The 24649-nt window shown below is 37.8% G+C and overlaps 3 protein-coding genes, 1 non-coding gene and 1 pseudogene across 8 annotated transcripts in view; 3 read left to right on the forward strand and 2 right to left on the reverse strand.

Annotated features, from left to right (window-relative positions):
* The window catches only part of LOC122646075, a 43041-nt gene extending 41164 nt beyond the window's left edge, over positions 1–1877 (forward strand). The window contains exons 8-9 of one of the 3 annotated variants that reach the window (XM_043839549.1): positions 917–946; positions 1047–1207. In XM_043839549.1, coding sequence (XP_043695484.1) covers positions 917–946; positions 1047–1066 — 50 coding nt within the window. In that variant the 3' untranslated portion in view covers positions 1067–1207. Of the gene's footprint in view, positions 1–916 lie in introns of all 3 variants that reach the window. The other 2 variants (XM_043839548.1, XM_043839550.1) reach the window with 2 other exon arrangements.
* A 1272-nt stretch (positions 1878–3149) lies between these two features.
* On the reverse strand, positions 3150–11524 carry LOC122645126 (large ribosomal RNA subunit accumulation protein YCED homolog 2, chloroplastic). Its single transcript, XM_043838468.1, has 7 exons — positions 11357–11524; positions 9885–10064; positions 7986–8075; positions 6908–6997; positions 6743–6823; positions 6189–6234; positions 3150–3299 (listed from the first exon to the last, which is right to left on the reverse strand). Exons 1-7 carry the CDS (start codon positions 11522–11524, stop codon positions 3229–3231), a joined length of 726 nt encoding a protein of 241 aa, XP_043694403.1. The 3' UTR covers positions 3150–3228.
* LOC122645681 lies at positions 4452–5501 on the reverse strand (annotated as a pseudogene).
* A 155-nt stretch (positions 11525–11679) lies between the features above and the next one.
* Positions 11680–11752, forward strand: TRNAF-GAA. Its single transcript has one exon. It is a non-coding gene; the product is annotated as a tRNA-Phe (tRNA).
* Positions 11753–11817: 65 nt separating this feature from the next.
* Positions 11818–24649, forward strand: part of LOC122645680 (acetyl-coenzyme A carboxylase carboxyl transferase subunit alpha, chloroplastic-like) — a 45392-nt gene continuing 32560 nt past the window's right edge. For 2 of the 3 annotated variants that reach the window (XM_043839005.1, XM_043839004.1), the window contains exons 1-8: positions 15265–15638; positions 15741–15815; positions 16227–16334; positions 16486–16646; positions 16917–17031; positions 17111–17265; positions 20161–20212; positions 20292–20360. In XM_043839005.1, coding sequence (XP_043694940.1) covers positions 15312–15638; positions 15741–15815; positions 16227–16334; positions 16486–16646; positions 16917–17031; positions 17111–17265; positions 20161–20212; positions 20292–20360 — 1062 coding nt within the window. In that variant the 5' untranslated portion in view covers positions 15265–15311. Of the gene's footprint in view, positions 11824–15259; positions 15639–15740; positions 15816–16226; positions 16335–16485; positions 16647–16916; positions 17032–17110; positions 17266–20160; positions 20213–20291; positions 20361–24649 lie in introns of those variants that run through there. The other variant, XM_043839003.1, reaches the window with a different exon arrangement.

The following is a 24649-nucleotide window of genomic DNA, read 5'->3' on the forward strand; positions in this document are numbered from 1 at the left end:
CAATGCCTGCTTCCCTTCTGTAATTTCTGTCCCTGTTTCCTGTTTTGTCAATGGAAAATAATAAGAGGCACTCAGGAAGGAAGAATCAACCCCAAGTCTGCACCCAGGTGGCCATACATATGACATTTGATAAGTCCAGATAGGGACAAATTATGTTTAATATAAACAATTGAAAGTTTCTTTTCTTTTTTGATAATATATAAGCAGTACTAGTTTTGGGGCTCTAAGACGGTTATTGTATGCTTAGGAATTAGCTTTTCTTTTTTCCCCTTTTTTGGCCAAATAAAATAAAAATGTTGCTTGAGACAATAAAGTGGTAGAGTATGTGCATTGGTTTAGGATCACATTAATGGGGTATGGCAGTTATTTTAGGTTTAGGGGTTGCTTTTACTGGAGGTAAACGAGTTTTTATTATTGAAATATGGTTCGTAGAATAAGACCGATTTTAGGTGAGAATGGAACATTTAACCGAGAAAAACTAGTAGTCAATTAGTGAAAATTAAGATGCAATTTTGATGGATTGATTAAATATTTAAAACTATGGATCCTACTCAAAAAAATACCTTCTATCGGCTATTTTGAGGCTGCATTATGAATTCCAACCTGGTCTTTATTTTCCGCCATAGAGTGTCATATGTTTTTGTCTTTAAAGTGGAGTACTCTGTAGATACATAGTTTGTGGTTTTATTTTGACCCATTATAGTTTGTGGGGCTTTTTTGACCCTTTAACTGAGGACTGTCCTGCTCCAAAAATGTGAAAGATAATGGATCTCTCTCGATCACATTTAATTCTACATAGCTATAGCAAATGTTTGTATATCTGTTCTTGTGTTTTATTCTGCAGTACTTGATGTCTGACTTAGATGGTGTCTGCATGTTGGTGATAGAACTCTTTTGTTGGTCTTGGTCTTGTTAGGTATTTTGTGGAATGGAGCTGGAAAAAGAGGTGTGAGGTCGTATCTGTTAAAAAATGAGTCTCCAATTATAGTTAATGAAAATGATCCTCTTGTGAAGAGAAATTTCCATGAAATCATCTTTAAGCTCAAGACACCTGCTGAAACTTTAGAAAACAATCAGATTGAATCAGACATATCCAAGGACCTATATAAAGCATCACCTCATGTGCTTGTTGGCTCTGTCCTTACTGCCACTGAAATGCTTCTCAGTGCCCCCCCATTTGATAATTCTGTGGTTCTCATTGTGAAGGCAGATCGCAGTACAGGTTTTCAAGGTTTGATTATTAATAAATACATCAGCTGGGACACTCTCCAGGAAGTAAATGATGGGTTAGAACTTCTAAAGGAGGCTCCTCTGTCCTTTGGAGGCCCAGTTTTATTTAAAGGAAGGTATCTAGTCAGTTTATCTCGAGTAGTTACTGAACCAGGGTATTCTGAGGTCCTTCCAAGTGTATACTTTCTTGATCAGTTAGCCACAACCAAAGTTGTTGAGGGGCTCAAATCTGGAAACCAAATGGTTAAGGACTATTGGTTCTTTTTTGGGTCCTCGAGCTGGGAATGGAATCAGCTCTTTAATGAGATTGCTGAAGGGGCTTGGCATGTAAACAATGAGCATGGACAGTTAGATTGGCCTCAAAGGTGAGCATTAAGGCAAGTTATTGTAAATGGTAGTTTGTGTGGCAGAGTTTTGAATTTCGGCAGCTCGGAACTGTAGGAGACTAAACAGAGGACTACTACAGCAATGGCGAGGGTGTTAGGGCCCTTTAGCATTGGGGTACCATTCTGGGTTTTATTTTTGACACCTTAAAACTGTATATTTGGTTGTACTTTAGCTATTTGTTTTGGTTCCAAAATGAGCTTCATACTTGATATATATCAATCAGCTTATTTGAGATTTGATTAGAAATAGCTGTAGTGAGAGCCCAATACCTTACTAGTTTCTGATAACTGGATGGAGAATATTTGAAGCACATCTTAAGCTTTTCCTCTTATGACATACCATTTTGTCTTTATCAAAACATATCGTTGTCTTGCGATATTTTTCAAGTATACATGTGAAATGACAATTACCATCATTAAAAAAAATGTATTATATTAAAAGGATAAAAAAGTAAAGTTACAAATAATTTGACACTTGCAAAAATCCCATATATATTATTTCAATTAAATTAGGATTTTTTCCCTCTTGCTTGGGGGTTGAATTGGGAAGCTTAATGGGGCTCATGAAGGTTAATTTAAGGTCCACCCAAATGCCAAAACCTGCTATATGGTAGACAAGGATTGATGTTGGTGGTTTCATGTGACAAAAAGATATGGATTACACCCATCAAGCTGGCCAAGTTTAAGGAAGAAAAGAGTAGATGGTAACTCAAAAAGTCCATCTAGAATTTCTTTTTGGTAAAATTGGCATACATTGGAATCTATCGGCACTCATGCAATTATTTTTTTTTGCACAAGTTCAAGGGCCAGGAGGCCATACAGGACAACCCACTAGGGGTGTCAATTGGTCAGAATTGATCAATTTTGGTTCGCTTTCATCTGTTTTATTGGTCAGAATTGATCAATTTTGGTTCGCTTTCATCTGTTTTGATATGAGAATGAGTGAGTCTAAAACATTTTCTTACAAGGGTGCACCGATTTTGGTTTCTCTTACGATTTACTATTGGTTTGGTTTGGTTTTACCCTATAAATATATTAAAAAATATGAAAAAACGGGTTTTTTTTTTTATAAATATCAGTCTGGAACCGGTTTCTTATCTTGGTATATCTTATATTGTTTTGGTCTGGTGTTAGTTTGGTTTGGTTTCGATGCAGTCCGATTTGATTTCGGCGTCACAAAACCTCAGTCCGAAGCATAATCCAATAAGCTCAAATTGGTTATGCCAAACACCTTTGCATATTGAAAGGAGTTGATCCACTGACCAATGCTTGGGCAAGTTGTTAAGTAAGCATTCAAACCGCCAAGCCAAGAATGCATACCAAACACTGCCTAAATAAGACATCCAAAATTGATTTTAAAAACATACAACTCTAGTAGAAAGTGGAGAAGGAGAGCTTTCTGATTTCCAATGGTGCCTGTTAAGAGATACCTTCATAGGTGTGTCACCTAAGATGCCTCTTACCATATTTCTATGACTAAAGAATCCAAATTTTTATTGAAAGAGAAAGAAAAGTTATGTATATATACAACCAAAAACATGAAAAATTAAAATAATTAAGATTGTAACTCCAATGAGCGTTCACAATTAACTACTGGAGTGATGTGGATGTTTTATATTACATTCTTTAGCTCGAGAAGTCTCGACCACCTCCCATCAATAGAAGAATCTTCACCACTAGTAGCTGCAAAACAATAATGTCAATATATATCTAACTACCAAGTTCAGCTAAGAAAAATGACTCTTGGAAGTATTGTGGAATGACCATTCAATAGTCTGTCAACTATAATATTTAATAGGGAAAGAGAACACCACCCAGTCGTGCAGCACACGCTGTCCCTGTGCCCTAACACATGAGGCGTTCGAAATGACTACCACACCTCCTAGAACCCCGAAAATGACTAAGGGAGTGGTGGTCATTTTACGCACCCCTGTGTCAGGGTGCAAGGACGATGTGTCTGGCACGACCGGGTGGCATTCTTTCTCCCTATTTAATATTTCAATCTAATTTGAATGTTAAATAGACACACAAAAAAAAAATGTTAGGGGACTAAGATGTCAATTATTTATATGTGGGAAAAAATCACTCTAAGCAAGCGGCATATGCCAACATTCTCTATCACTATCTCTTTCCTCTTGACACTTTCTTTTCTACGCCGAACTATATTTCGTCCTCCTCATTGGCTGGCTCCCCCCACGGCCCCACCCCATCAGGTCAGAGAACCCTCACCCTTTTATATATTAAGTCTTTTTACTGTTTATCATTCATGTTCATATTCAAAAGGTTTCTAGTTGTTCATATTTTTCTTCCTTTCTTGATCTCCCTTGTAATATGCATAATCTCACATTTAATGATCATATGTGAATAGATAATATTCATAATACACTGATAGCACTTTTGTATGTCAATGCAGAGGGTGAGGCAGGTATTCCATCCCCAGTACATGTAATTTTTGGTTTCCATTTAGTTTCTTAAAAGTTAAACTTAGAGGGGCTGACTTGGGTACTGAAGTTTGGTTAAAAATATATGAGGAAAAAGATTGCTATTCACTTTTGAGTGAGAGAATGCTTTTTCTTTTTTTTTTTTTTGAAACAATTTCAATATATATATTTGTTATTTAAATAATAACACCCATAAATATGATTCTACTACATTTTTAACTAGAGACACTCAACTCAACATTTAAAGAAACAATTTCAAATCTAATACCTAAGGTCACTGTTTTCTTTTTTTCCTTTAAAGATTAATTTTAAGTATCTTATTTTTTCAATGGGAACCCTCAATCTCATCAGAACTTTTTGATCTTTGGGTCTCCAAGCAGGTAAGACTACAAAGCATTATGTATGTAAAATACTACTCTTTTAAGGCTTGGACTGATAACCCCACGGATTATTTCTTGCCCAGTTCAGTTCCATTGATCTCTGCACATCTCCTCTACACCATATTTTGCCTTCCAGCCAAGTTCCCTTTCAGCCTTTTCAGTAGAGGCATAAACAACCTCCGTAGTATCTCCTAGCCTCCTTGGGCATAGTTTGATGGGGATTTTCTTGCCAGATGCCTCCTCAAATGCAGTTACCATTTCAAGCACAGAAGTGCCATGCCCAGTTCCCAAGTTGTAATTAGCAACACAACCCCCTATTTTATGTGACCATCAGCTAAGTCCATGACATGGATGTAATCCCTAACCGCACTACCATCCTTAGTGGGATAGTCATGGCCGGCCATATACATTCAGCTCAGGCAGCCTGCCGACGGCTAGTTGTTGGATGTAAGGCAAGAGATTATTTGGGATACCCTTTGGATCTTCACCAAGTTGACCACTCTCATGAGCTCCAACAGGATTGAAGTACCTTAGTAATATAATTATCCACTCTGGATCTGCTTTCTGAATATCTCTTCCAATTTCTTCAAGAAATGGAATCTTTTCAGGTTGGCCATAAACAGTTGCAGATGATGAGAATACCATCTGTTTACACCCATATTTAGCCATGATATCATACAGATTAATTGTGGCAATCAAGTTGTTATCAAAGTAACGCAAAGGATGAGCGACACTCTCCCCAATGCCCCTTCAACCCAGCAAAATGTATCACAGCATCAAATTTAGTTTGAGAGAAAAGCTTCTCTAAATCCCCTTTATTTCTAAGGTTACCCAGATGGAATTCAAGTTTCTTGGACAAATCAGGACCCACTAAATCCCTAACCCTGTTGATGGCTTCTTCCACCGAATTATCGAGGTTATCGATGATAGAGACATTGAATCCTCTGGTTAAGGAGTTGAACAACAGTGTGACTGCCTATGAAACCGGCACCGCCAGTGACGAGTATGGTCTGATCGACGATGGAAGCCATTAGGGAGAGAAAGTAAAGCTAACTCGCCAGAAACAGAGATGGATAGAGTTGAAAATAATAATGATTAAAAGGAAATTAAGAGAAGTATTTCTTTTATAGGGTAAGGAAATAGAGAGAGTTAAGAGTTTGAATAAACCAATTAAGTAAGTGTTTTAATGGATAAAAACGACTTTGAACAACAAATTTGCGGGGTAAGGAAGGATTGAGTTAGAGTTTGAACAAATTAAGGAAGTGTTTTAATGGATAAACACGATCTGAACAGAAAATATGCGCTGGTTCAGTTTTGATGGGAATGGAAACCCTTCCGTCAACGCCAGCAAATCGATGAAAACAATAAGATAAAAGAAGAACTGAATTTGATTCTGATTCTGATTGCTAGGTTTTCAAAAAGTACGATTAGATCCTCTTGGCGCCAAATCCTCCCTCTGGAGTATGACCACTTGGTGACAGCAAGTTTGAGGGAAGAGGGTTTTCACCATACCAATATTTGATCCCTGGTTTCCAAGGTAACATACCAATGTTTTGACCATTGGAGCTACCAAGGGTAATGGTTGGTGACAAGAAGTTATTCCCTTTAGAATGCATTCTTAAGTTGATTTTGTATTCTCAGATGTTAAAATAGTTATTTTAATAGTTCGAGGATGCGAAATCGACCTAGAATGCATGTCAAACACAGCCTAGTTTATGAACCTAAAATAAACTTTCAAATGGATCACATACACTGCCATCTTAATTCGGATTTCTCGCATGTTTCCGAGCAAGTTTCCTGCAATGAGAAACAACAATGCAATCCATAAGAGTATAGTTGGTTGCTTTGTCTACCCATAGAAGAAAAGTTAAAAACTTTGGGTTGGGTTGGGTTGGGTTGGGTTGGCCCTTTGGCGCATTCTCTGTTGGGTCATATGAGCCAAACCTAACAGAGACTGGTTCAGGGGTTGAAATTAGCTACCCATTTAAACAGAGATCATTTTGGCCAATCCCAAACTGAACCCAGACTTGGTGCAACCAAGGTTCGTAATCTCGGTATTGGGAGATCAGATCGGGTTATCAGATCGACCAAATAAGACGCATTTACTCTAACTGATTATATTATCATGTTACCCCTGTCAGTGCAAGTGTATCGGATCAGTATCGGGATCAATCTCAGCCAATACAGATCTGATCCGGCCAATTTTTCTGATCCGAGACCGAGATTGTGAACCTTGTGCAAGCCAACAAGGACTTATAAGGAACAAGTTTTGAAAATTTTTTAGTGGTAAGTATGTCAGACATGCCTTCACTGAGGTGTTAAGCCGAATCGTGTCCTGAACCAGTGAATCAAGATCTGCTTCACTTCCGGGTTTCACATAGATGACCTGCAAACAAAAAATGGTGTTAATTGTCCCTGTATGATAAACACACATACATAGATATAGAGAAAGATGGGTTAAGAGACTTAATGATGGATCGTCACCACCGATTTCGGGCGATTGCATCGAAAGGTTTCGCCTACTTGATGGAAGAACCCAAACATCGAACATGGTGTCTATCTAATACAATGAGATGATAACAACCAATGTGTTAAGTTCTAAAATTTGAACAAATGATCTTAATCATCGCATCTTTAATAATAAGGGGAAGAGTTCTCTGTCTGAGAATGTGGCAAAACAAAGCTTTAAAATCCACTAAGAAAATGATTTTATCTTTTGAAAAAAAAAAATAATAATTGAAAGCAAATGGACAATTGAAAATACAAGAAAATTGCTAGTAGATCGAGTGGGTATATAATTGAATTTGGAGGGCAATCTATTTCCTGCCCTATTATCTAATTATTAGAATTATCACATCACTTTACATGTTGGGTAATTAGAGAAATCCATCCAAGAAAGCCTTCCTAGTACGTTGTTCATCAAGTCTTTTGCCAAAGTGTGAATCCATTCACAATGGGGCTTTGAATGCACTCGAGATGGTATTGAGAGGGTATTTTGGGGAACATACTAAAAACACTATAGGGGTTCATGAATCCTATGTTGGTGTAGCGAAAGAAAACTCTCCTTTTTTGTTCGATTTCTAACTACACTATCATAAATAAATAAAAATGAAGTTTTTCTTCGGCGTCACTATGCATAGTTAAGTATAATGTTTCACTATTTATCACTTCACAATACATGGGTTAATCCTTCTGATACAGGACCAAACAACAATCTAATTGGTACAGTTTTTGTTTAGGATGAGTAGAGGAAACTTACAAAAGGCACCATTTTTTATTTTTATATTCATCTCCATTTGATCATATTTTGGTAACTTTATTAGAACTTTGAATCAGATTTTGAGCAACTATCTTTGCTTACTTTGGACTAAAATTTTGTCATTGAGATGTATGTGAGGTCTTCTATCACATGGACTAACTCATATATTATCAAATGATAAATAATGAATTTTCATAAAAAAAATGATAAATAATGAAACGTAATACTTCACTATGCATAGTGACGCCTAGACATAAAAGTACACGAACGAAGCAGGAAATAAATATACCTTTCTGCAGAAAGGCGAAGAGCAATTGATGCATTTTCTAGTGAAAGCCGTGATGATCCTTCCATCTATTGAAAAGCCAAAACTGGCATGCTGGAACAAAGGCAACACAAGTTAGCTGATCGTGTGTTTATGTTTTCTTTTATTAACTCTCATTGACTTCATTTTTTTTTTTTTATGATAAAGCTCAGTTTGGACTTTGTATTGTATGAATATATTTTTTTGTAAACAGAAATACTATTGAAGAACACGGATTACACTCCTGAAATCTGAGATTAAATCAGTAGAATCATATGAATCGAAATTGAGCCAAACTATCCTATCCATAAGAGATAATCTTCTTGGAAAAATTTTATTGATTTGCATTATAAATTAATTGGTGTTGTGGAATAATTTGGGAAAACCTTAAATGGAATTTGGAATTAAGACCTCAACTTAAACATGTGGAAATTAATTTCCATTTATTGTGAAAATTCTTTGGCTAAGTGGGAATCTAATCATCTAGCTTCAAGTAGTGGGATTCAATGTTACACCTACAGCCCTTATTTTTGAACAAGGCTTATCTATATGGTTGATTTGACCTTTAGTTGTACAAAAAGAAGAAGTTGAATTGACCTTTCGATAAAGGCATTTTTAGATTCTCAAAATTCCATGGCTTATATCTATCATATGGACTAACTTCTAGAGGATTAATTTGTCATATTTTTCAAGCTATCAAATCAAATCATTGTAGGGCTGATGTGGGAAAATTCTAAATATCTTGGAGGAAAAGATCCTGAAAGGCAGCATGCCCTCCATGGAGACGGGTATGAAATGATCACTGCGCTGCTCATGTAAGATAGAAATCTCATTCTTGTTGATGCTTTCACAAATAATATTCCTATTAACCCTGTATTGGCACAGGAGTCACGCTGTCTTTTAGGGAATCCTCTCTCATATTTTAGATAGATAAGGAATCATGTGAAGTGATCATGTGTCAAGTTTCAAAATTGACCAATTAAACATGTCATGTGATGTAATACTCTTGGATTGAAGTTATGATTAAGGATGACATGGATAATGTGTCTGAAATTTTTTGAAATTTTTTTACAATTATGCAGCCACGAGGTTGATATTTAGAAATATTTGAGTGCCACATCAACAGATGAAAAGGAAGAAAGAATCAATTGGTATTTTGATCAATGTTCCTTCAAGGTGGAAATTACCAAAACATCTATTTGATGCTTTTCCTTCCTTAAAGAACGTGGCATGTATTCTAGAGAACATGAGCTCATCATGCAAATTAAGACATGATGGAGAGCCTATTAAGGTGTCACGTGGATTTCTATTCTACGAGAGTCAATTTGTTTCAAAAGAAAATATTAAATAATTTTTTTAAATTATTAAATAATCAAAATATTTAGTATAAATAAAAATAAAATATTATCAATTTTTTTAAAAATATTTTAAAAGCATAATAAAATTATATTGATCTATCTATATCAAATTAAATTTGGTATAAATGGTCCTATTCAAATAAGCTTATATGGATAATGGATGGAACTATGTGTATGATGATGTTTGTAGGTTTTTTCTCTATTTTGTTATTTCAAAATGCGTTCTAGACCCATAATCTATTCCGAGAATGCAAACCTTACATGATCTTATATTATAAATTTCTTATGTTTACATTGAATTGACCCAACCAATTAGGTGTTTGATGATCCAATCCCGATACTTAAAACCATGCTAACTAGGTCCGAATCGGCCGAGCCTAACAAAGCTGGGTCTCTAAACAATTTAATATGTGTGTAAGAGATGTATTAGATTCTAAACTTTTGATATGATATGATTAAACCTACAACACTATTTGAACTGTAATTTTGGCAAAATCTAATTAAAGATTGTTTAAATTAAACTCACCTTCTCTATGTTGAGGCTAACGGAAACCTCTGCATCTTTTTGTCCATCCTCAGCCAGATCTGCCAACTGAAGCTCCTTCAATGTGAAAATGTAGTCGAGGGTCCATTTCCCATTCCATCGATTATCTGATGTTGAAATGCTTATCAGACGGCGTGGGCTTTTTGGACTCTTACGTGTAATCTTGTTCAGATCATGAAAGCAAACATTAGGTAAGTGTAAATAATCAAATAAAAGATATCGATGCTATATGTCTTAAGGGAGAGCGTGATCCCTACGTGTGTGTGTGTGTGTGGAGACCAATGAGAGCGCACGCATAAACATCATGGGGTAGGATTTCTGCCTTTCATAGGGTGCGAGGCAATCATTTTGCCCCCATTGTGTTTAAGCGTGGGTGGTACATTCCCCCAGAGAGAACTTTTCTCCATGTCTTAATAATGGTTCTTAATCTTGATTGAAATTTGCAGTTGCAAATTGCGACCGAGATATCGATTTCTACATTTTTTGAGACGTAGCTAAGGTCGATTCTAGATCATTTTAGGGTTCAACTAGGTTCCATCATATTTTGTATATTTCGGTGGTTTCGATTAGTTTTGATTTAAAAAAAAAAAAGGGAAAGAAAATGTCACCCGATCGTGCAACACACGCTGCCCCTGCGCCCTAACACAAGGGCATGCAAAATGACCGTCGGACCCTCCTAGAACCCGCAAATAACTAGGGTGCGGCGGTCATTTCAAGCACCCCTGTTTCAGGGCGTAGAAACGGCAAGTCTGACACGACCGAGATGCGTTTTTTCTCCCTAAAAAAATACCTAGTTTTGACCAGCCGAGGTTCGATCGAAAAATACTGAGCTTCAACCAGTTTTGATAGTTTCAACCAATCCATGACATTTTGGGTTTAACCCAAAAAAAAAAAAACGAAAAAAAATCCTCTGCAGCCCTAATCTGGCAGTGCACTGTAGTGCGGGCTTGAGAGTTCGACGCATGGAAGATGCGACATCCAACCGTGCCTAGCTTGAGAAGGGAAAAAAAGAAAAAAAAAAAAAAGCTGCCTTGCATCGAGCTTACACCGTTGGATGAAGTTTCTTCCACGTGTCGAGTTCTCAAGCCACACTGCAGTGCACCGCCAAATGCTCGCACTGCACAGGATTTTAATCCAAAAAATACTATCGAAATCTAAGAAATCTCGATTTTGACCAAGGTCGAAACTACCTCAAAACCGAGATTTAAAATCATAGTCTTAATAAAGTATCATAGCGCATGGTAAAGTTCAACAGTAGTGGAGCTTAAATTGATCGAGAGAAAACAAGATAAAAATCCAGCCAATCTCTCTCTCTCTGAATCACACCAACATTGATAGAGAGATAAGGAGAAAGGAATTACCAAGAAAAACTGGAAGAACAAGTAATTGAAACTCAAAATGAAATGGAACAGAACGAAAGATAGAAAAGCAGATTGAGAAGGAGGTAACGTTACCAGAGAATCACCATTTTTCCTGGAAGCAGCAGCTTTGATGGTAGTGGAAGAGATCCTTGACGGGAATTTAAGGATTTCAGATCCAGGAGAAGAAGAGTATGGGGAGCAGATTGGGTTTCTTATATTTCTTGCTGACAAGAAACGACTTGCATTTCTCATCTTCTCCATCTTTCTCCTCTCATTCCAAATATGTGTGTGATCACCAAATTATTACTCATACCTTATCTTCAGATAACGAACGGTTGGCTATATATGTGGGAAGGATTCGTTCTTCATTTATTTTGTAACTTTATAATTTATTTTCTTTTTATAAAATATTTATAGCGGGGATAGCTCAGTTGGGAGAGCGTCAGACTGAAGATCTGAAGGTCACGTGTTCGATCCACGTTCACCGCAGTCAATCATATTTTTTTAATTTTTAAGGGAGAGGGTTCTTGCATTGCTTGAGTGCAGTTTTGGAGTTTTGGGTGAATAAATGAATCCTCTCTGAAATCTGACAAAAGAGACAAGGGCTTTTATGACATATCGCCCCTGGATTGTGCAATTTCATTTTTGAGATATTGTACAAAACTTTTTCCCTATTTTTAATTTGATTGATTAGCTGTTGGAAGTTTTCCCCTGCCAATATATGGGATTTTCCAACAAGGTGCAGAAGTGCATGCTAATCATGGTTCGTAATCTTGTTATTGTGATTGGATCGGGATCGTCCAAACTTGGGCCAAATATGGCACTTTTGCCCTTATCAAATTATATTTTTGTTTACCTTTTTATCCTTGTTCGTAAAGGTGGATCGGCTCGGTCTCGGCTGATACCAATCCGATTTGGCCAAAATCGGCCGATCCGATCCGAGATTTCGAGTCATGATGCTAATACATGGGAGGGTATACAATGGAATTTGAGTCTAAAATTTGACACATATAACTAATCTAAACTAGGGGTGTCAAAAGCTAGTCTGCATTAGTAAGCTCGACTGGAATTGATCGATTAAAGCTTGAAATTGGATCAACCAGTTAGTAAAAGGTCTAGTGTCGGTCCTAGACAAATATCATTCAGTCATTCATGGTGCTTAATTGGTTGTAGCCCAATAGGCACCCGACTGAAACGACTGACATTGATAAGCGACCTAGACCACCATTCTCTCGGGACTTTATCATAAGCTTTTCTTAAGTCTTTTTTTTTTTTTATACAAAAGTTTTTCTTAAGTAAATAAAAACCATATAAAGTTCCTTTTAACATTTTCTAGATCTTTGCATTAGTCTTTTAAGTAGATAATAAATAGTTGTTTACCAAAAAAAAAAAAAAAAGATAAATAGCTTTTGTAATTAAACCAAGTTAGTTATCCGCAATATTAATTTCTTGTCTCTTGTAGATTTTCAATTACTCTCTCTTTCTCCCTCATTTTTTCATAATATGACTCATAAATCTTATTCCTTTTGTTGCGTGTGGAAACCTCCGATGCTTGGTTCGCCCACGGATGAGCCTACAAAGACCAAGTGATGAGCACAAGAGAGCCGGTGTGGCTCCGGCCTAGGACTCTTCGATGCTAAAGTTAGATCACTAGTGCAACAGCGTAACAGCTAGTAAAAAATGAGATGAGCAATAAAGCTCTATACCTGAGTATTTATAGAGGGAGATGAGGCGGTTGGAGGAGTCCTAGTATGGTAAGAATCCTTGTTTGGTAAGGCTCTTCCCCGCGGAGCAGAGTGGAGTGGGGAGTTTCTTTCGAGGTCGGACTCTTGTTAAGGTAAGAGTCCTAATGGGAGTATGATTCGGTATCATGATGAGATCGTGACTCGATTCTTATCCCGTGATTCTCGGGTGGTGCTGACGTGGCACCGTGATCTCCGGTGGGGCGTTATGGTAGCCTTCGTGGAGAGCTCGGCCCCGGCCCGTATGACTTGAGGGTCATCATTAGTTGTGTGAGCTTGGCCGTGCTATGGTGCTCCAATCGAGACCGACCTACGTAGGCTCGGACCGTGGGGTTGGCGGGCGTGCTGCTCCGCAGCGATGGAGGATCTTTGGGTAGGTACTAATCTGCCATGCCGTGCGACCAAAGATCGGCCGAAGAGAAGAGCTCGGCCAACTAGGTCGGCCTCGTCCGACCCGTACGAGTTCGGCTCAGCATCCGGTTGACGTGGATGTGTCCGACGAGCTCGGCCAAGCAGTAAGGTCTGTCGAAGATCGGGTCGGCCCGATCTTCCGCTGAGCTTGGTTTGGTTCTTGGAACAACCTCGGCTCGGCCATGTGACAGCTTCTGATTGGTGGGGTGTTTTATGCCTAATCACCTTTATAGTTATGATAATTTTTTGAATATCACATTTATTTTTATAAATTGACTTACAAATTTTCTTCTCCATTCATTTAGCATTTTTTTTTGTGCTGATAATTTTATTAAACAACTTAATTATCCAAGTTCTTCAATAGATTCCTAAGCTCTTCCACATCGCAATTGGAATACCATTTGGGCTTTATTGCTTTACCTATTTTCATCTTTTTTGTGTAATTTTTCATATATATCCAAGACTTGTGGTTTTTTATGATTATTGCAATCTTCTAAATACTATTGCTTGTATTGTTTTCAATTAGTAAGTTGATATCGAGTTCAATCCGGCTTAAGTTCGAATTACCATACATGATTATGGAAAAAAATACATGTTCTTTTAATGATTTTTGGGTTTTTATCGGTTTCTTAATGGTTTTATATCAATTTGAAATCAGTTTTGGTTTGGTTTTCCATGTTCGATGGAGTTTTCGGTCAATCCAATGCAGTTCGTTTTTAAATCAGTTCCACAATATTCCAAAAAAAAATGACCCAATAAGAAATCAGTTTGGTTTAGTTTAATTTAAGTTTTTTTTTGTCAATTGTGACGGCTTTGACTGATTCAATTTAGGGTTTGGCACTATTAGATTTAATGATTCTCAAAATGAACCCTAAAAGGTGGCTGAAGAAATTGAGCAAGGAAAACTTGATCCTTTACCCCAAGGGCCAACACCGCAAAATTCAGACGTCATAACAAAATATATATATAAACTCTCAATTCCAAAAGAGAAAAACAAAACCCGAAAAACAAAAAAAGATAAAAAGAAAAGAAAAGAAAAGAAAAGAAAAGAAAACTTTATCCTTTGTATTATATTGGTAATCCTTAGAAATCACCCCTTTTTGCAATATCAAGTGTATGTGAGTTCATTAATCGACCTACATCCTTTCTTCCTCAAAGAGATCATGGTTTGAGTTATCGGGATTTCATCGTTTGTATCGGATGATATATATCGATTTTATAATTTATCGATCTTAATATCGTATTGATTTTCAAGTTGAGCGATATCCATTCTGAAACCATGATTCAGATTGCATCATGGTTTTAATGCATGGTATTGGAATGGGTGTTGGTAACTTGTAAAATCGATACGATACCGATATGGTATCAGTCTGAATCGATTGTATCGGGTAACTTTGCCCCTGATTCTCTTTCAAAAATGAGTTTTTTGACACTTCTACCCCTTATCAGTACTGTGCTATCGACATGGTATCTGTATCGATATCGGTGACTAGAAAAATCGGTATCATGCGATACAATACCGATACCGATACCGATAAACGATGGATCGCATGATCGTATCCAAGATCAAACCCAACGCGTAGAGAGCCTTACCAAATACCAACCCCCAACGGCCAAACCGAAAATTGCACGCCCATTATGGCTTTTTGTTTAGTCAATAGCCTCTCTCTCCATCTCTCTCAGCTTGGATTTCATCTCTCCTCGATCTCCCCGCCCTCGATTCTTCCGCCTGGTGTCTGACCCATCTCAAATCTTGTTCTGCTGCAGCTGATTTCCAATGATTTGAACTCCTTTCGGTCTATTTCTGCTCGTAATTTGGGAAGTTTTGAGGTGGTGTTTTCAGATTTCTGTGGCATTTTTGGAGGATTCCAGTTCTCAATTTGAGGAGCTTGGAAATGGCTTCTTCGTATCACTCTCCAGTTACATCACCTGCAACAACTGTTTCGGATCTTCTTCAAAGTTCGAGAAATGGTGTCAATGGTGTTCCTTTGAAATCCCTGGGTAGATCGCGGTTTGGGCTTGTGCGGAGGGATTTTACTGTCAATGCGAAGATTAGGAAGGTGAAGAAGCAAGATTATCCATGGCCAGATGATGCAGACCCTAATGTCAAAGGTGGAGTACTAAGTCATCTTTCACATTTCAAGCCTTCGAAAGAGAGGCCCAAGCCAGTCACTTTGGAGTTTGAGAAACCACTTGTGGATCTGGAGAAGAAGATCATTGATGTAAGCTCAAATCTTTGAAATTCTCATTCAGAATGGGCTTTAGTAGTTAAATTTATTGGTATAAGTTTCGGAAATTCAGAGTTCTGCTTTCCTTGCTTGCAGGTGCGAAAAATGGCGAATGAAACTGGTCTGGATTTCAGTGATCAGATTCTCTCATTGGAGAATAAGTACCAACAGGCAAGTTCCGAATAAGTCATCTAAACTGTGTTAAATTTTTTTTTTGGATTTGAAGAAATATTAAAAGCAATTCCTTACTCTGTGTAGCTTCCAATACGTCTGATTTAAAAAAAAAATTACTTTCTAGATTTACCTTCTCATGTGATGATGTGAGATAGACAGCTTACTTCCTTCATGAAAGATGGGAGATAATATATACTTTGGTTTTGTAAGTGTTATCCTTATTTAAGATGTTTAAATTAGCTCATTGCGTAAATTGACATGAATATTGATCCATCATGCTTTGCTTCCAGCTATCATGATTTGCTTTCTTCTACTACTGTATGATGGATCGTAAGTATAAGAGTTTCTTTGTGAAGATATGTTCTGGTTCTGATTGCCCTCTGTTGGCTGTTTTAATGTTGATTTCAGGCGTTAAAGGATTTATACACACATCTGACCCCAATACAACGTGTGAATATTGCTCGTCATCCTAACAGGCCAACTTTTCTTGACCATGTGTTGAACATCACCGACAAGGTTTAGTAATTTTGTTGAGATACTGACTTTCAGTGTATATTTTTTATTCATTGCCATATGATAGAAACTTTTTTATATTTGTCATTTGTTTTCTATGGTCTGCTTTTGAGGGTAATATTTGACTTACTATCGTTTTGGATTCATTGTCTAGTGGGTTGAACTCCATGGAGATCGAGCAGGTTATGATGATCCTGCTATTGTTACTGGTATTGGATCCATAGGTGGTAGAAGTTATATGTTCATGGGTCACCAAAAAGGAAGGAACACTAAAGAAAACATTCAGCGCAACTTTGGAATGCCTACTCCGCATGGGTATTTTCTTTTGATTATTGAATTATAGCATGAAAAGAAGTTAGTTATATTACTTGTTAATTAAGATCTTATTGGTAGGTTATTTCTGTTCATTTTGTCCTATTGTGGTTCAAATTACATAAGAGATGCAATCAAGGTTTATTTAGTTAAATTCTAAAAGTTTTGGAAACCTCTGGTCGTGGAAAGCTCTTTGTGACCCATATTGTTGAAATTCTGCATGAGAAAAACTTTTAAATTTAAAATGCTAAGCAGTAAGTTTGATTTGAACAGTTACCGGAAGGCTGAACGTATGATGTATTACGCTGATCACCACAGACTCCCTATTATCACTTTCATTGACACACCAGGGGCATTTGCAGACCTTAAATCAGAGGAACTGGGCCAAGTATGCATTTGATTTAGCTGTACGCATCTATACATGTTTCACCGCTTACTGGATACTGAGTTTCCCTTTCTGCATTCAGGGTGAAGCTATAGCCCACAATTTGAGGACCATGTTCGGTCTGAAGGTCCCAATTGTCTCTGTTGTTATTGGAGAAGGTGGTTCTGGTGGTGCTTTGGCCATAGGTTGTGCGAATAAATTACTAATGCTTGAAAATGCAGTTTTCTATGTTGCCAGGTGATTTTGCGATTCATTGATATAGTTGGAACTCCTCTAGATACTGAACCGTTGCCCCCTGGGTCTTTCCTTACTTTGCATATATTTTCTTTTGTGATTAATTAACCAAGTGAATGATGCTTAATATCTTTTGTCTAACCAGTGTATTGGGAGAATGACTTAATAAGGTTTGAATTTTCAACAAGAGGGATCAATTGAAAAGATTCTCTGGAAATGTAGGTTTTATATTTGATCAAAAGAAGCTATGCTTCTGATGGTTTAAGCATTATCTGTTTCGACTCACTTGTCGATGCAGACAGATTTATGGAACCTGCGTGTAATGGGCCCAACTAGAGTTATAACTGAATAGTGTCTAATTGAAGAAAGAAAGAGATAAGATGCCTGTTCACACCATGACTAATTCTGGGGTGTGACCATCAGATCACTTGGAAGAGTACCATTCCCATAACCATAACCAAAATCCAAATGATTATACTCAAAATATTCTCACAATGCTTTATATAGGCAAGGCATTGCCACTAGATCCTAGCTCTAGACGAATTTGAACTTTTTTTTTTGGGGGGGGGGGGTGTTGATAAGTGAATTTAACTCTCTTTGAGAAGACTTTATTGTGACTATAATTACAATTTAACAGCTCTTATGAATGTTTGACCCTTTCTTAAATAAATGAGTATTTCAATCTAAGAAGTAGACTTATAATAAAACTCCTCAATAGTAAATTGTTCATAACTTTCCAAAGATAGATGAGTTTTGACATTCTAAAATAGACCCAAAGAAAAGCGCCAAAAATAACCCAGTGTACTTTGATCCAGTGCTCCCAATCATCATGTTTACTAACAAAAAATGCTTTCTATTTCTTGAAACCCAAAAAATTTTGTAGTTTTGAATACACGATAGTTCTATAAATAGTTTTCCAATGACCAGTAATGATATATAAGGTAGGTCTGTACGGATTGTACCATTACTGAACAGTGGGTACCATTTGGCATGCTTGCTACAGATGTTTAAAGTTGGACCCTTTGGTCCATATAAAGTTAGTGCACAGCTGGTTATTTCCATATATGTATCAGATTGCAGAGGCTTCATTTTTTCCTTTCATTTTATTACTTATTGATATTTTGATATACAGCTAGAAACTTTAAAATATTGCGGAAAACTCTAGGTTTATACCCTGCTTGTTACACGAAAATCAACTGGTAGGATCCATAATAATCCTTGTGAAGAAACATGACAGAGAGAGGGTGCACTGCTGTACTGAAAGAAAGGAGATGAGATTGGCTGTGCTGATCCTGAAACCTGTTCTATCCTGCCCGATCTTCGGCTAGTACTGTGACATATTTGACAAGTATTGGATAGATCCAGATTGGCTGATCTGCTTGTCTGATCTTGATACTTAAAATCTTGATTGGATGAGGCTGTGTCAAGCTCACTTCGATGGCAAACTTAGTCTTCACTAATGTGATCTCAAATGATACTCTTTTCCTTTTTCTTTGACTGAAATTCAGGTTGTGGTGGTCCTCCACCCCCCAAAAACACACACACACACACAAACAAACAATTGAAGAGCTTTGTGTGGAGACCGTAAAGAGAAATCATCAGGATATGACCGATGCTAGCATAGACCTGGGAACAGAATCCGGCCTAAACATTTGTGCCAAAAATAATAATATAAGAGGGTTTTGTGTGGAGAACAGAGACTGATCAAGATATAGCTGATGAAAGCATGGACTGGGATAGAATCCTACTTAAGCATTTGTACAGCCCTAGGCCAAAAAATTTGAAAATAGTTGCTAGGATTTGAGATGTGGCTTGTTGTAGGTCCAGCAGGGGCTTGCCGCCACCGGCATCTGATGGGGAGGGCGATGAGCAGGGCTGTATTTTCTTGTGGTGTCTCTCTAATCTTCTGATCCTTCTTCTTTGCCTTCGCTGTCTACTACTAGTTAACCGCTAGAGATGGTAATATTGTCGAGGGGTTACTTTTGGATATCGTGCTGCAATTTTTAGGTAGTGCAGCTGCTATGGGGGTGGCTATGTTGTCAGCAGTGCTTTCGGTTTGGGCTTGAAGCAGTTCTTTCTTTGGGTGTGGGTAATATGTCTTGCACGGAATTGGATTCGTTGGGATCACTGTAGTGCAGAAATGTGGATAGGGCAGACATGTTCTTTCAAATCTCAGATCTGATTCTGTTGGTGATATGCAGAACTGTGTGCATGGCACTGGCGATACTTGAATGATTCCATCTGATGTGCTAAATTCAACTGACATCCTAAGAGGGAGCACCTCTGTCAATGGTACTGTTCATTCTGGGAGTGCATTGATAAAATAATGTATTATTTGTTTTTTTTTTTTCAAGAAATAGAGAAATACTGTGCAGTGCCAAACATTGTTTTCTTATTTTGTATAGAAACTAGAAAACCAAAATAGCCCAAAACACTTTTGATGTTTTGAAACAGAAAGAACTGAAAGTGTATCAACACAGCCTTTGAAACTACTCACGTTCTTCCTGGTTCCCACATTTTACTGAGGGAAGACGATTAACATTTGAGGGAATGACCGAGTGGCATCTCATTGTCAGTTGTCACTGCCAGTTTCTTCGTTAGTAGAATCTTCCATATGTTTTCGCTTCATAAATCCTACTTTAGGGGTTTGTTGTATTTGACACCTCTGTGTATGATGAAGTACCACATTAAAAGGAAATCAAAGTAGAGTAAAATGTGTTGTCTTGAATCTATACCATATGGTTGTTCAGTGAATTCCTCTTTTATTGTTTGCAATGAGATACTACTATGTTCATGCAATTTTCCAGTCTGTAAATTGTTCCCTATTTATTTCATTTTTTTAATATTGCAATTTTCTGCATCTTCATATATCTGTTTTTCTGTTTTTTCATTCAATAGCCCAGAAGCTTGTGCGGCGATCTTGTGGAAGAGTGCCAAAGCTTCTCCAAAAGTGAGTGGTAGTATTCCCTTTTTTGCCATGTCTGTTTAGGTTGCTTTAAGGATAGACATGATATTTTCCATCTGTGCAGGCCGCTGAGAAGCTGAAGATAACTTCTAAAGAGTTGTGCAAGCTGAAAATTGCAGATGGCATCATTCCAGTAATTCTTCTCCAGTTTATTTTTTCTTTATTGTGATGCATTTTCTTATTTATTTGTTAATAGGTAAATAAGGATTTAATTGGTAAACAACAAGAATTACATGGTAGTACTGATACAATGATCAGCATTTCTTCGTGCAAGATTACGTAACTCATAGGAAAAGTCACAAGGATACAAGAAAATCTCACCCATTTCTAAATGGTATAGAGGCAACAAAATCAAGCTTAAAGTTAGCCTCTCCAAATATGCTAAAACTCCACAAATTGAAATTGCAAAGTTAAATCAATATTGCACTGAGAAAATGTCTTGTGTACCATGGGAAGCTAGCTTTGCTGACAACAGCATCTACCACAACTTTACAATCATATCTGATTTGCAAACAGGACTCCCCTTCTCAATACTTAATGTCATACTCCTTGTACAAGCCAAAATATCCATAAAAACAACAGAGTCTTCTGCACCTAATCCAACATAAGCAAAGAGAGAAGAACCATAGTCCTTTGGGAGACTACTTCCCATAAGAAGATCTATTCTGGCTCATAGCATCTTCACAATGCAAAGCATAATAACCATTAGGAGCCTGTCTAGGATGCACCTCTTTGAGAGATCATCTCCTCACCATAGATCTTCCCGTAACTGCACTTTTTCACCCTTTCCAATCTCATATCTCACCCAAATAAAATAGGCACAAGTCTACTTATGATCTTAGGGCACCTTGATTATAACTCTATATTGGCTACCATTGTATCCCACCCATTTCCGTCTAGTTTGTCTTTCGTCTTGTATATTTTCAACCACTTGGCAAGTATTGAGAAGTTTATAAGTATGATGCAGGCAGAGGCCTCAAATCTGATCAATTAGGCTTCATTAGTCTCAATGTTATGTCGGTTTATATGGTTTACGGGCTATCTCTCTCAAGTTCTCTCTTTTCTTGCTGGTTTGAGAGACTCTATCTTGTTCTTTCATCAGAATGATGATTGTTAGAATTCTGAGGTTGAAATTTCCATTGATGTTCTTGTGTGGAATTCCCACTACACACGATACCCTATTTTAGTCCTCACTTCCAACCCACTTGCTTGATTAATAACTTCTCCATCCTCCTCTGTTTCCCCCATAACTTCTTCCATTATTGTCTGTTTACCTTCCCCACTGTTTTCTACCATTAAACCCCTACACCAGTCCCTGTTTAATATCAAACCAGGGCCTGTCCCTTGTTCTGGATGCAACGTATCACTGGCACCCCCAACAGAGTTAAGAGATTCCTGCAATACTCGAACCATTGTTAGTGTTGATTGATAATTGATTATTCCCTTTTAAGATTTTCTATTCAAAATGAATCTAAGGTCAAGCTGTTAGAGTTTATATGTTGTAACGGTATTTTAGGGACTAGTTAGTTTACTAGTTGCCTTATGTTGTAATTCTCTCTTTTCCCTTTTACCTCCCTAGGGAGGAATATGTAATTTGTTCTATTCTCATTATTGAAGTAATTTAGGTGTGTGAGAGACATTCTTTCTAACACAACTTTTTCATCGAATTCTCTTCCACTCCATTTCTTCATCTTCTTCTTCTCTTCTTCTTCTCTTCTTCTTCTTCTTCTTCTTCTTCTTCTATCTTCTTCTTCTTTTTTACCTTACATCCATTACCTAAATCTCAACTTCGTATCAGAGCAACCTCCGTTTCTGGTTTGAGAGTCGTCCTACAAGCTCTCTTCCTCCTTTCCCTCTCTTTGGAACCCTAGGTTACAAAGGGGTTCCAAGGAAGAGGCTGATATGTGAAAACTTTGAAGAAATCATGCCATATCTCTTGATGAAGCCTATGGAAGCACTAAGATAGGTCTTCATGTGAAGACTTGGCTGTTTGAAGCCCAAATCAATGAAAGACAACCCAGAATACTGTTCTGTGAATAGTAACCCGAGAAATTACTGTTCCTTTTTCTGAAACAGCCCTTGTTCTCCCTCATCTTGGCTTTGTTGAAGCTTGGACCTGGCCCATTGGAGTCGCCCTAGGGTCCCCTTTCAAGCCCCCAAAACATTGGTTGCAAAGGAGGAAAGCCCAAGGTTTGCAACTCACTTTTTATGCTGCTGCTACAGTAACTCCGCCTGTTCTGGGAAGTTTTTCTTGTTTCTCCTTCATCCAAGGTTAGTTGGAGATGAAATCAAGTCCTGTGGAGTCGCCTTAGAGTCTACTTTCAAGCCTATATAGGCTCAGCTGGTGATATCTAGCCCTCTTTTTTTGCTACTCCAAATTGTGATGCTCTATAATGCTGCCAGTTGTTGAAATAATGACTATTTTGTGATATACTACTGTATTGAACCTATTTGATTGGTTTTATTTGCTGAGTTATATTGTTTCAAGATTATGGGTTGTTTTATAATGGATAGAAGGTGCTATTGGTGAAGAAGGGGGCTACCAACCTAGATGGTATGTGATACTTTCAGCTGCTTGGTGTTGGTGAGGTGTGTTGTTTGAGTCTCTCGTGTTGTTGTATGATGCCATTACACTTTGAAGCATATGGTGGAATTGGATATTGTTGAAGTACTAGCTTGGTTTGCTACCTGGACTGCAATTACCAGTGTTTGAAAATTTCTTTTTGGGTTGAGAATATACTCCCCATTGGATTTGAGTATCATTTCCTTTTCTTTGTTCATTCCTACATTATGTCAGCCCTTGGTGGAAGAGGCCAGGGTCCAACCCAAGAAAATGATAGAGATAGGTTCCGTTGTGACCACTGTGGAAAGTTTGGACATACGTGAGAGAGATGTTGGACACTTCATAGTTATCTCCCTGGTATACCAGGCAGCAGAAGAGGGGGAGCCAGAGCATGCACCTTGTTGACTGAGGATACACCTATGCGACCTCCATATGGACTACAGACAGACACTGGTGTACTACCAGCTTCCACTTTACAGGCCTCTACATTTGGCTCTTCTACTACCTCTATGTGGGTCACTGACTCTGGAGCCACTGACCATATGACCGGCATATCTCAGTGCTATGACTCTTACTCTACCTATTATGGTCAGGAAAAGGTTAGAGTTGCTGATGGTTCCTATTCTTCCATTTCTGGTAAAGGTAGTGTCCGTGTACTTCATCTCTCTCTCTCTTGACTCTGTTCTACATGTTCCTCAGTTTCATACTAATCTCCTATCTATGAGCCATCTAACCAAATCCTTGAATTGCTCTGTTACTTTCTTTCCATCTCATTGTGTTTTTCAGGATTTGGTGACAAAGAGGGTAATTGGCAGAGGCCGTGAGGAAAAGGGGCTCTACCTTCGATACAGTCCATCATCTCTTACGATCGCTACCATATGTATGTGGGCGTAATGACAATAGTAATGTTGACTCTGTTATGTTGTGGCATCAGCGTTTGGGTCACCCTTCTTTTGGTATTATGAGGGTAAAATTACCCCACCTGTTTTCTTCCATTCCTTCTTCCCACGTGTTTAAGTGTGAACCCTGTTTATTTGCTAAACATTGTCGTTCTCCTTATCCTTATCATGGTCATAGATCTGATGTTCCTTTCCATATTGTGTACTCTGATGTTTGGGGACCATCTCCCACTACTTCTCTGTTTGGCTATTGTTATTTTGTTTCCTTTGTTGACGACTATTCCAGGTCCACTTGACCTACTTGATAAAACAAAAAAGTGATGTTTATGATGCTTTTAAAAATTTTTATCAGCTCATTTGTACCCAGTTTCATACTCGCATTCAAATTGTTCGTTCTGATAAAGGGGGGGAGTATATGTATGGGGGGCTTCAACAGTTTTTTACTGATCATGGCATTATCCATCAAGTTGCTTGTGTTGACACCCCTCAACAGAATGGGGTGGCAGAAAGGAAAAATCGCCATCCGTTGGAAATCACTAGGAGTCTCTTGTTTGGCATGCATGTTCCTAAGACTTTTGGTCCGGCCCTTCTTCATCGCTGCCTTTTTAATCAATCGCATGCCCTCTAAACTTCTTGGCTCCAAATCCCCTATAGACTTGTTGTCTCCTCAGACTTCTGCTTTCTCTCTTCCTCCTAAGGTGTTTGGGTGTGTCTGCTATGTTCATGTCAATAAATGTGCTCGGACCAAGCTTAACCCCAAAGCACTCAAATGTATTTTTCTTGGATACTCCTCCTTTACCAAGGGGTATAAGTGCTACCATCCTTCTTTCAGAAGTACATTTCTCTCCAAAGATGTTACCTTCTTTGAATCTATTCCTTTCTTTACTTTTTCTCATCATCTTCTTCAGGGGGAGAATAGTGGAAATGAAGAGGCTGCTTCTATCCCTTTCTATCCACCTT

Source organism: Telopea speciosissima, chromosome 11 (assembly GCF_018873765.1).
Source record: "Telopea speciosissima isolate NSW1024214 ecotype Mountain lineage chromosome 11, Tspe_v1, whole genome shotgun sequence".
Lineage (NCBI taxonomy): Eukaryota > Viridiplantae > Streptophyta > Magnoliopsida > Proteales > Proteaceae > Telopea > Telopea speciosissima.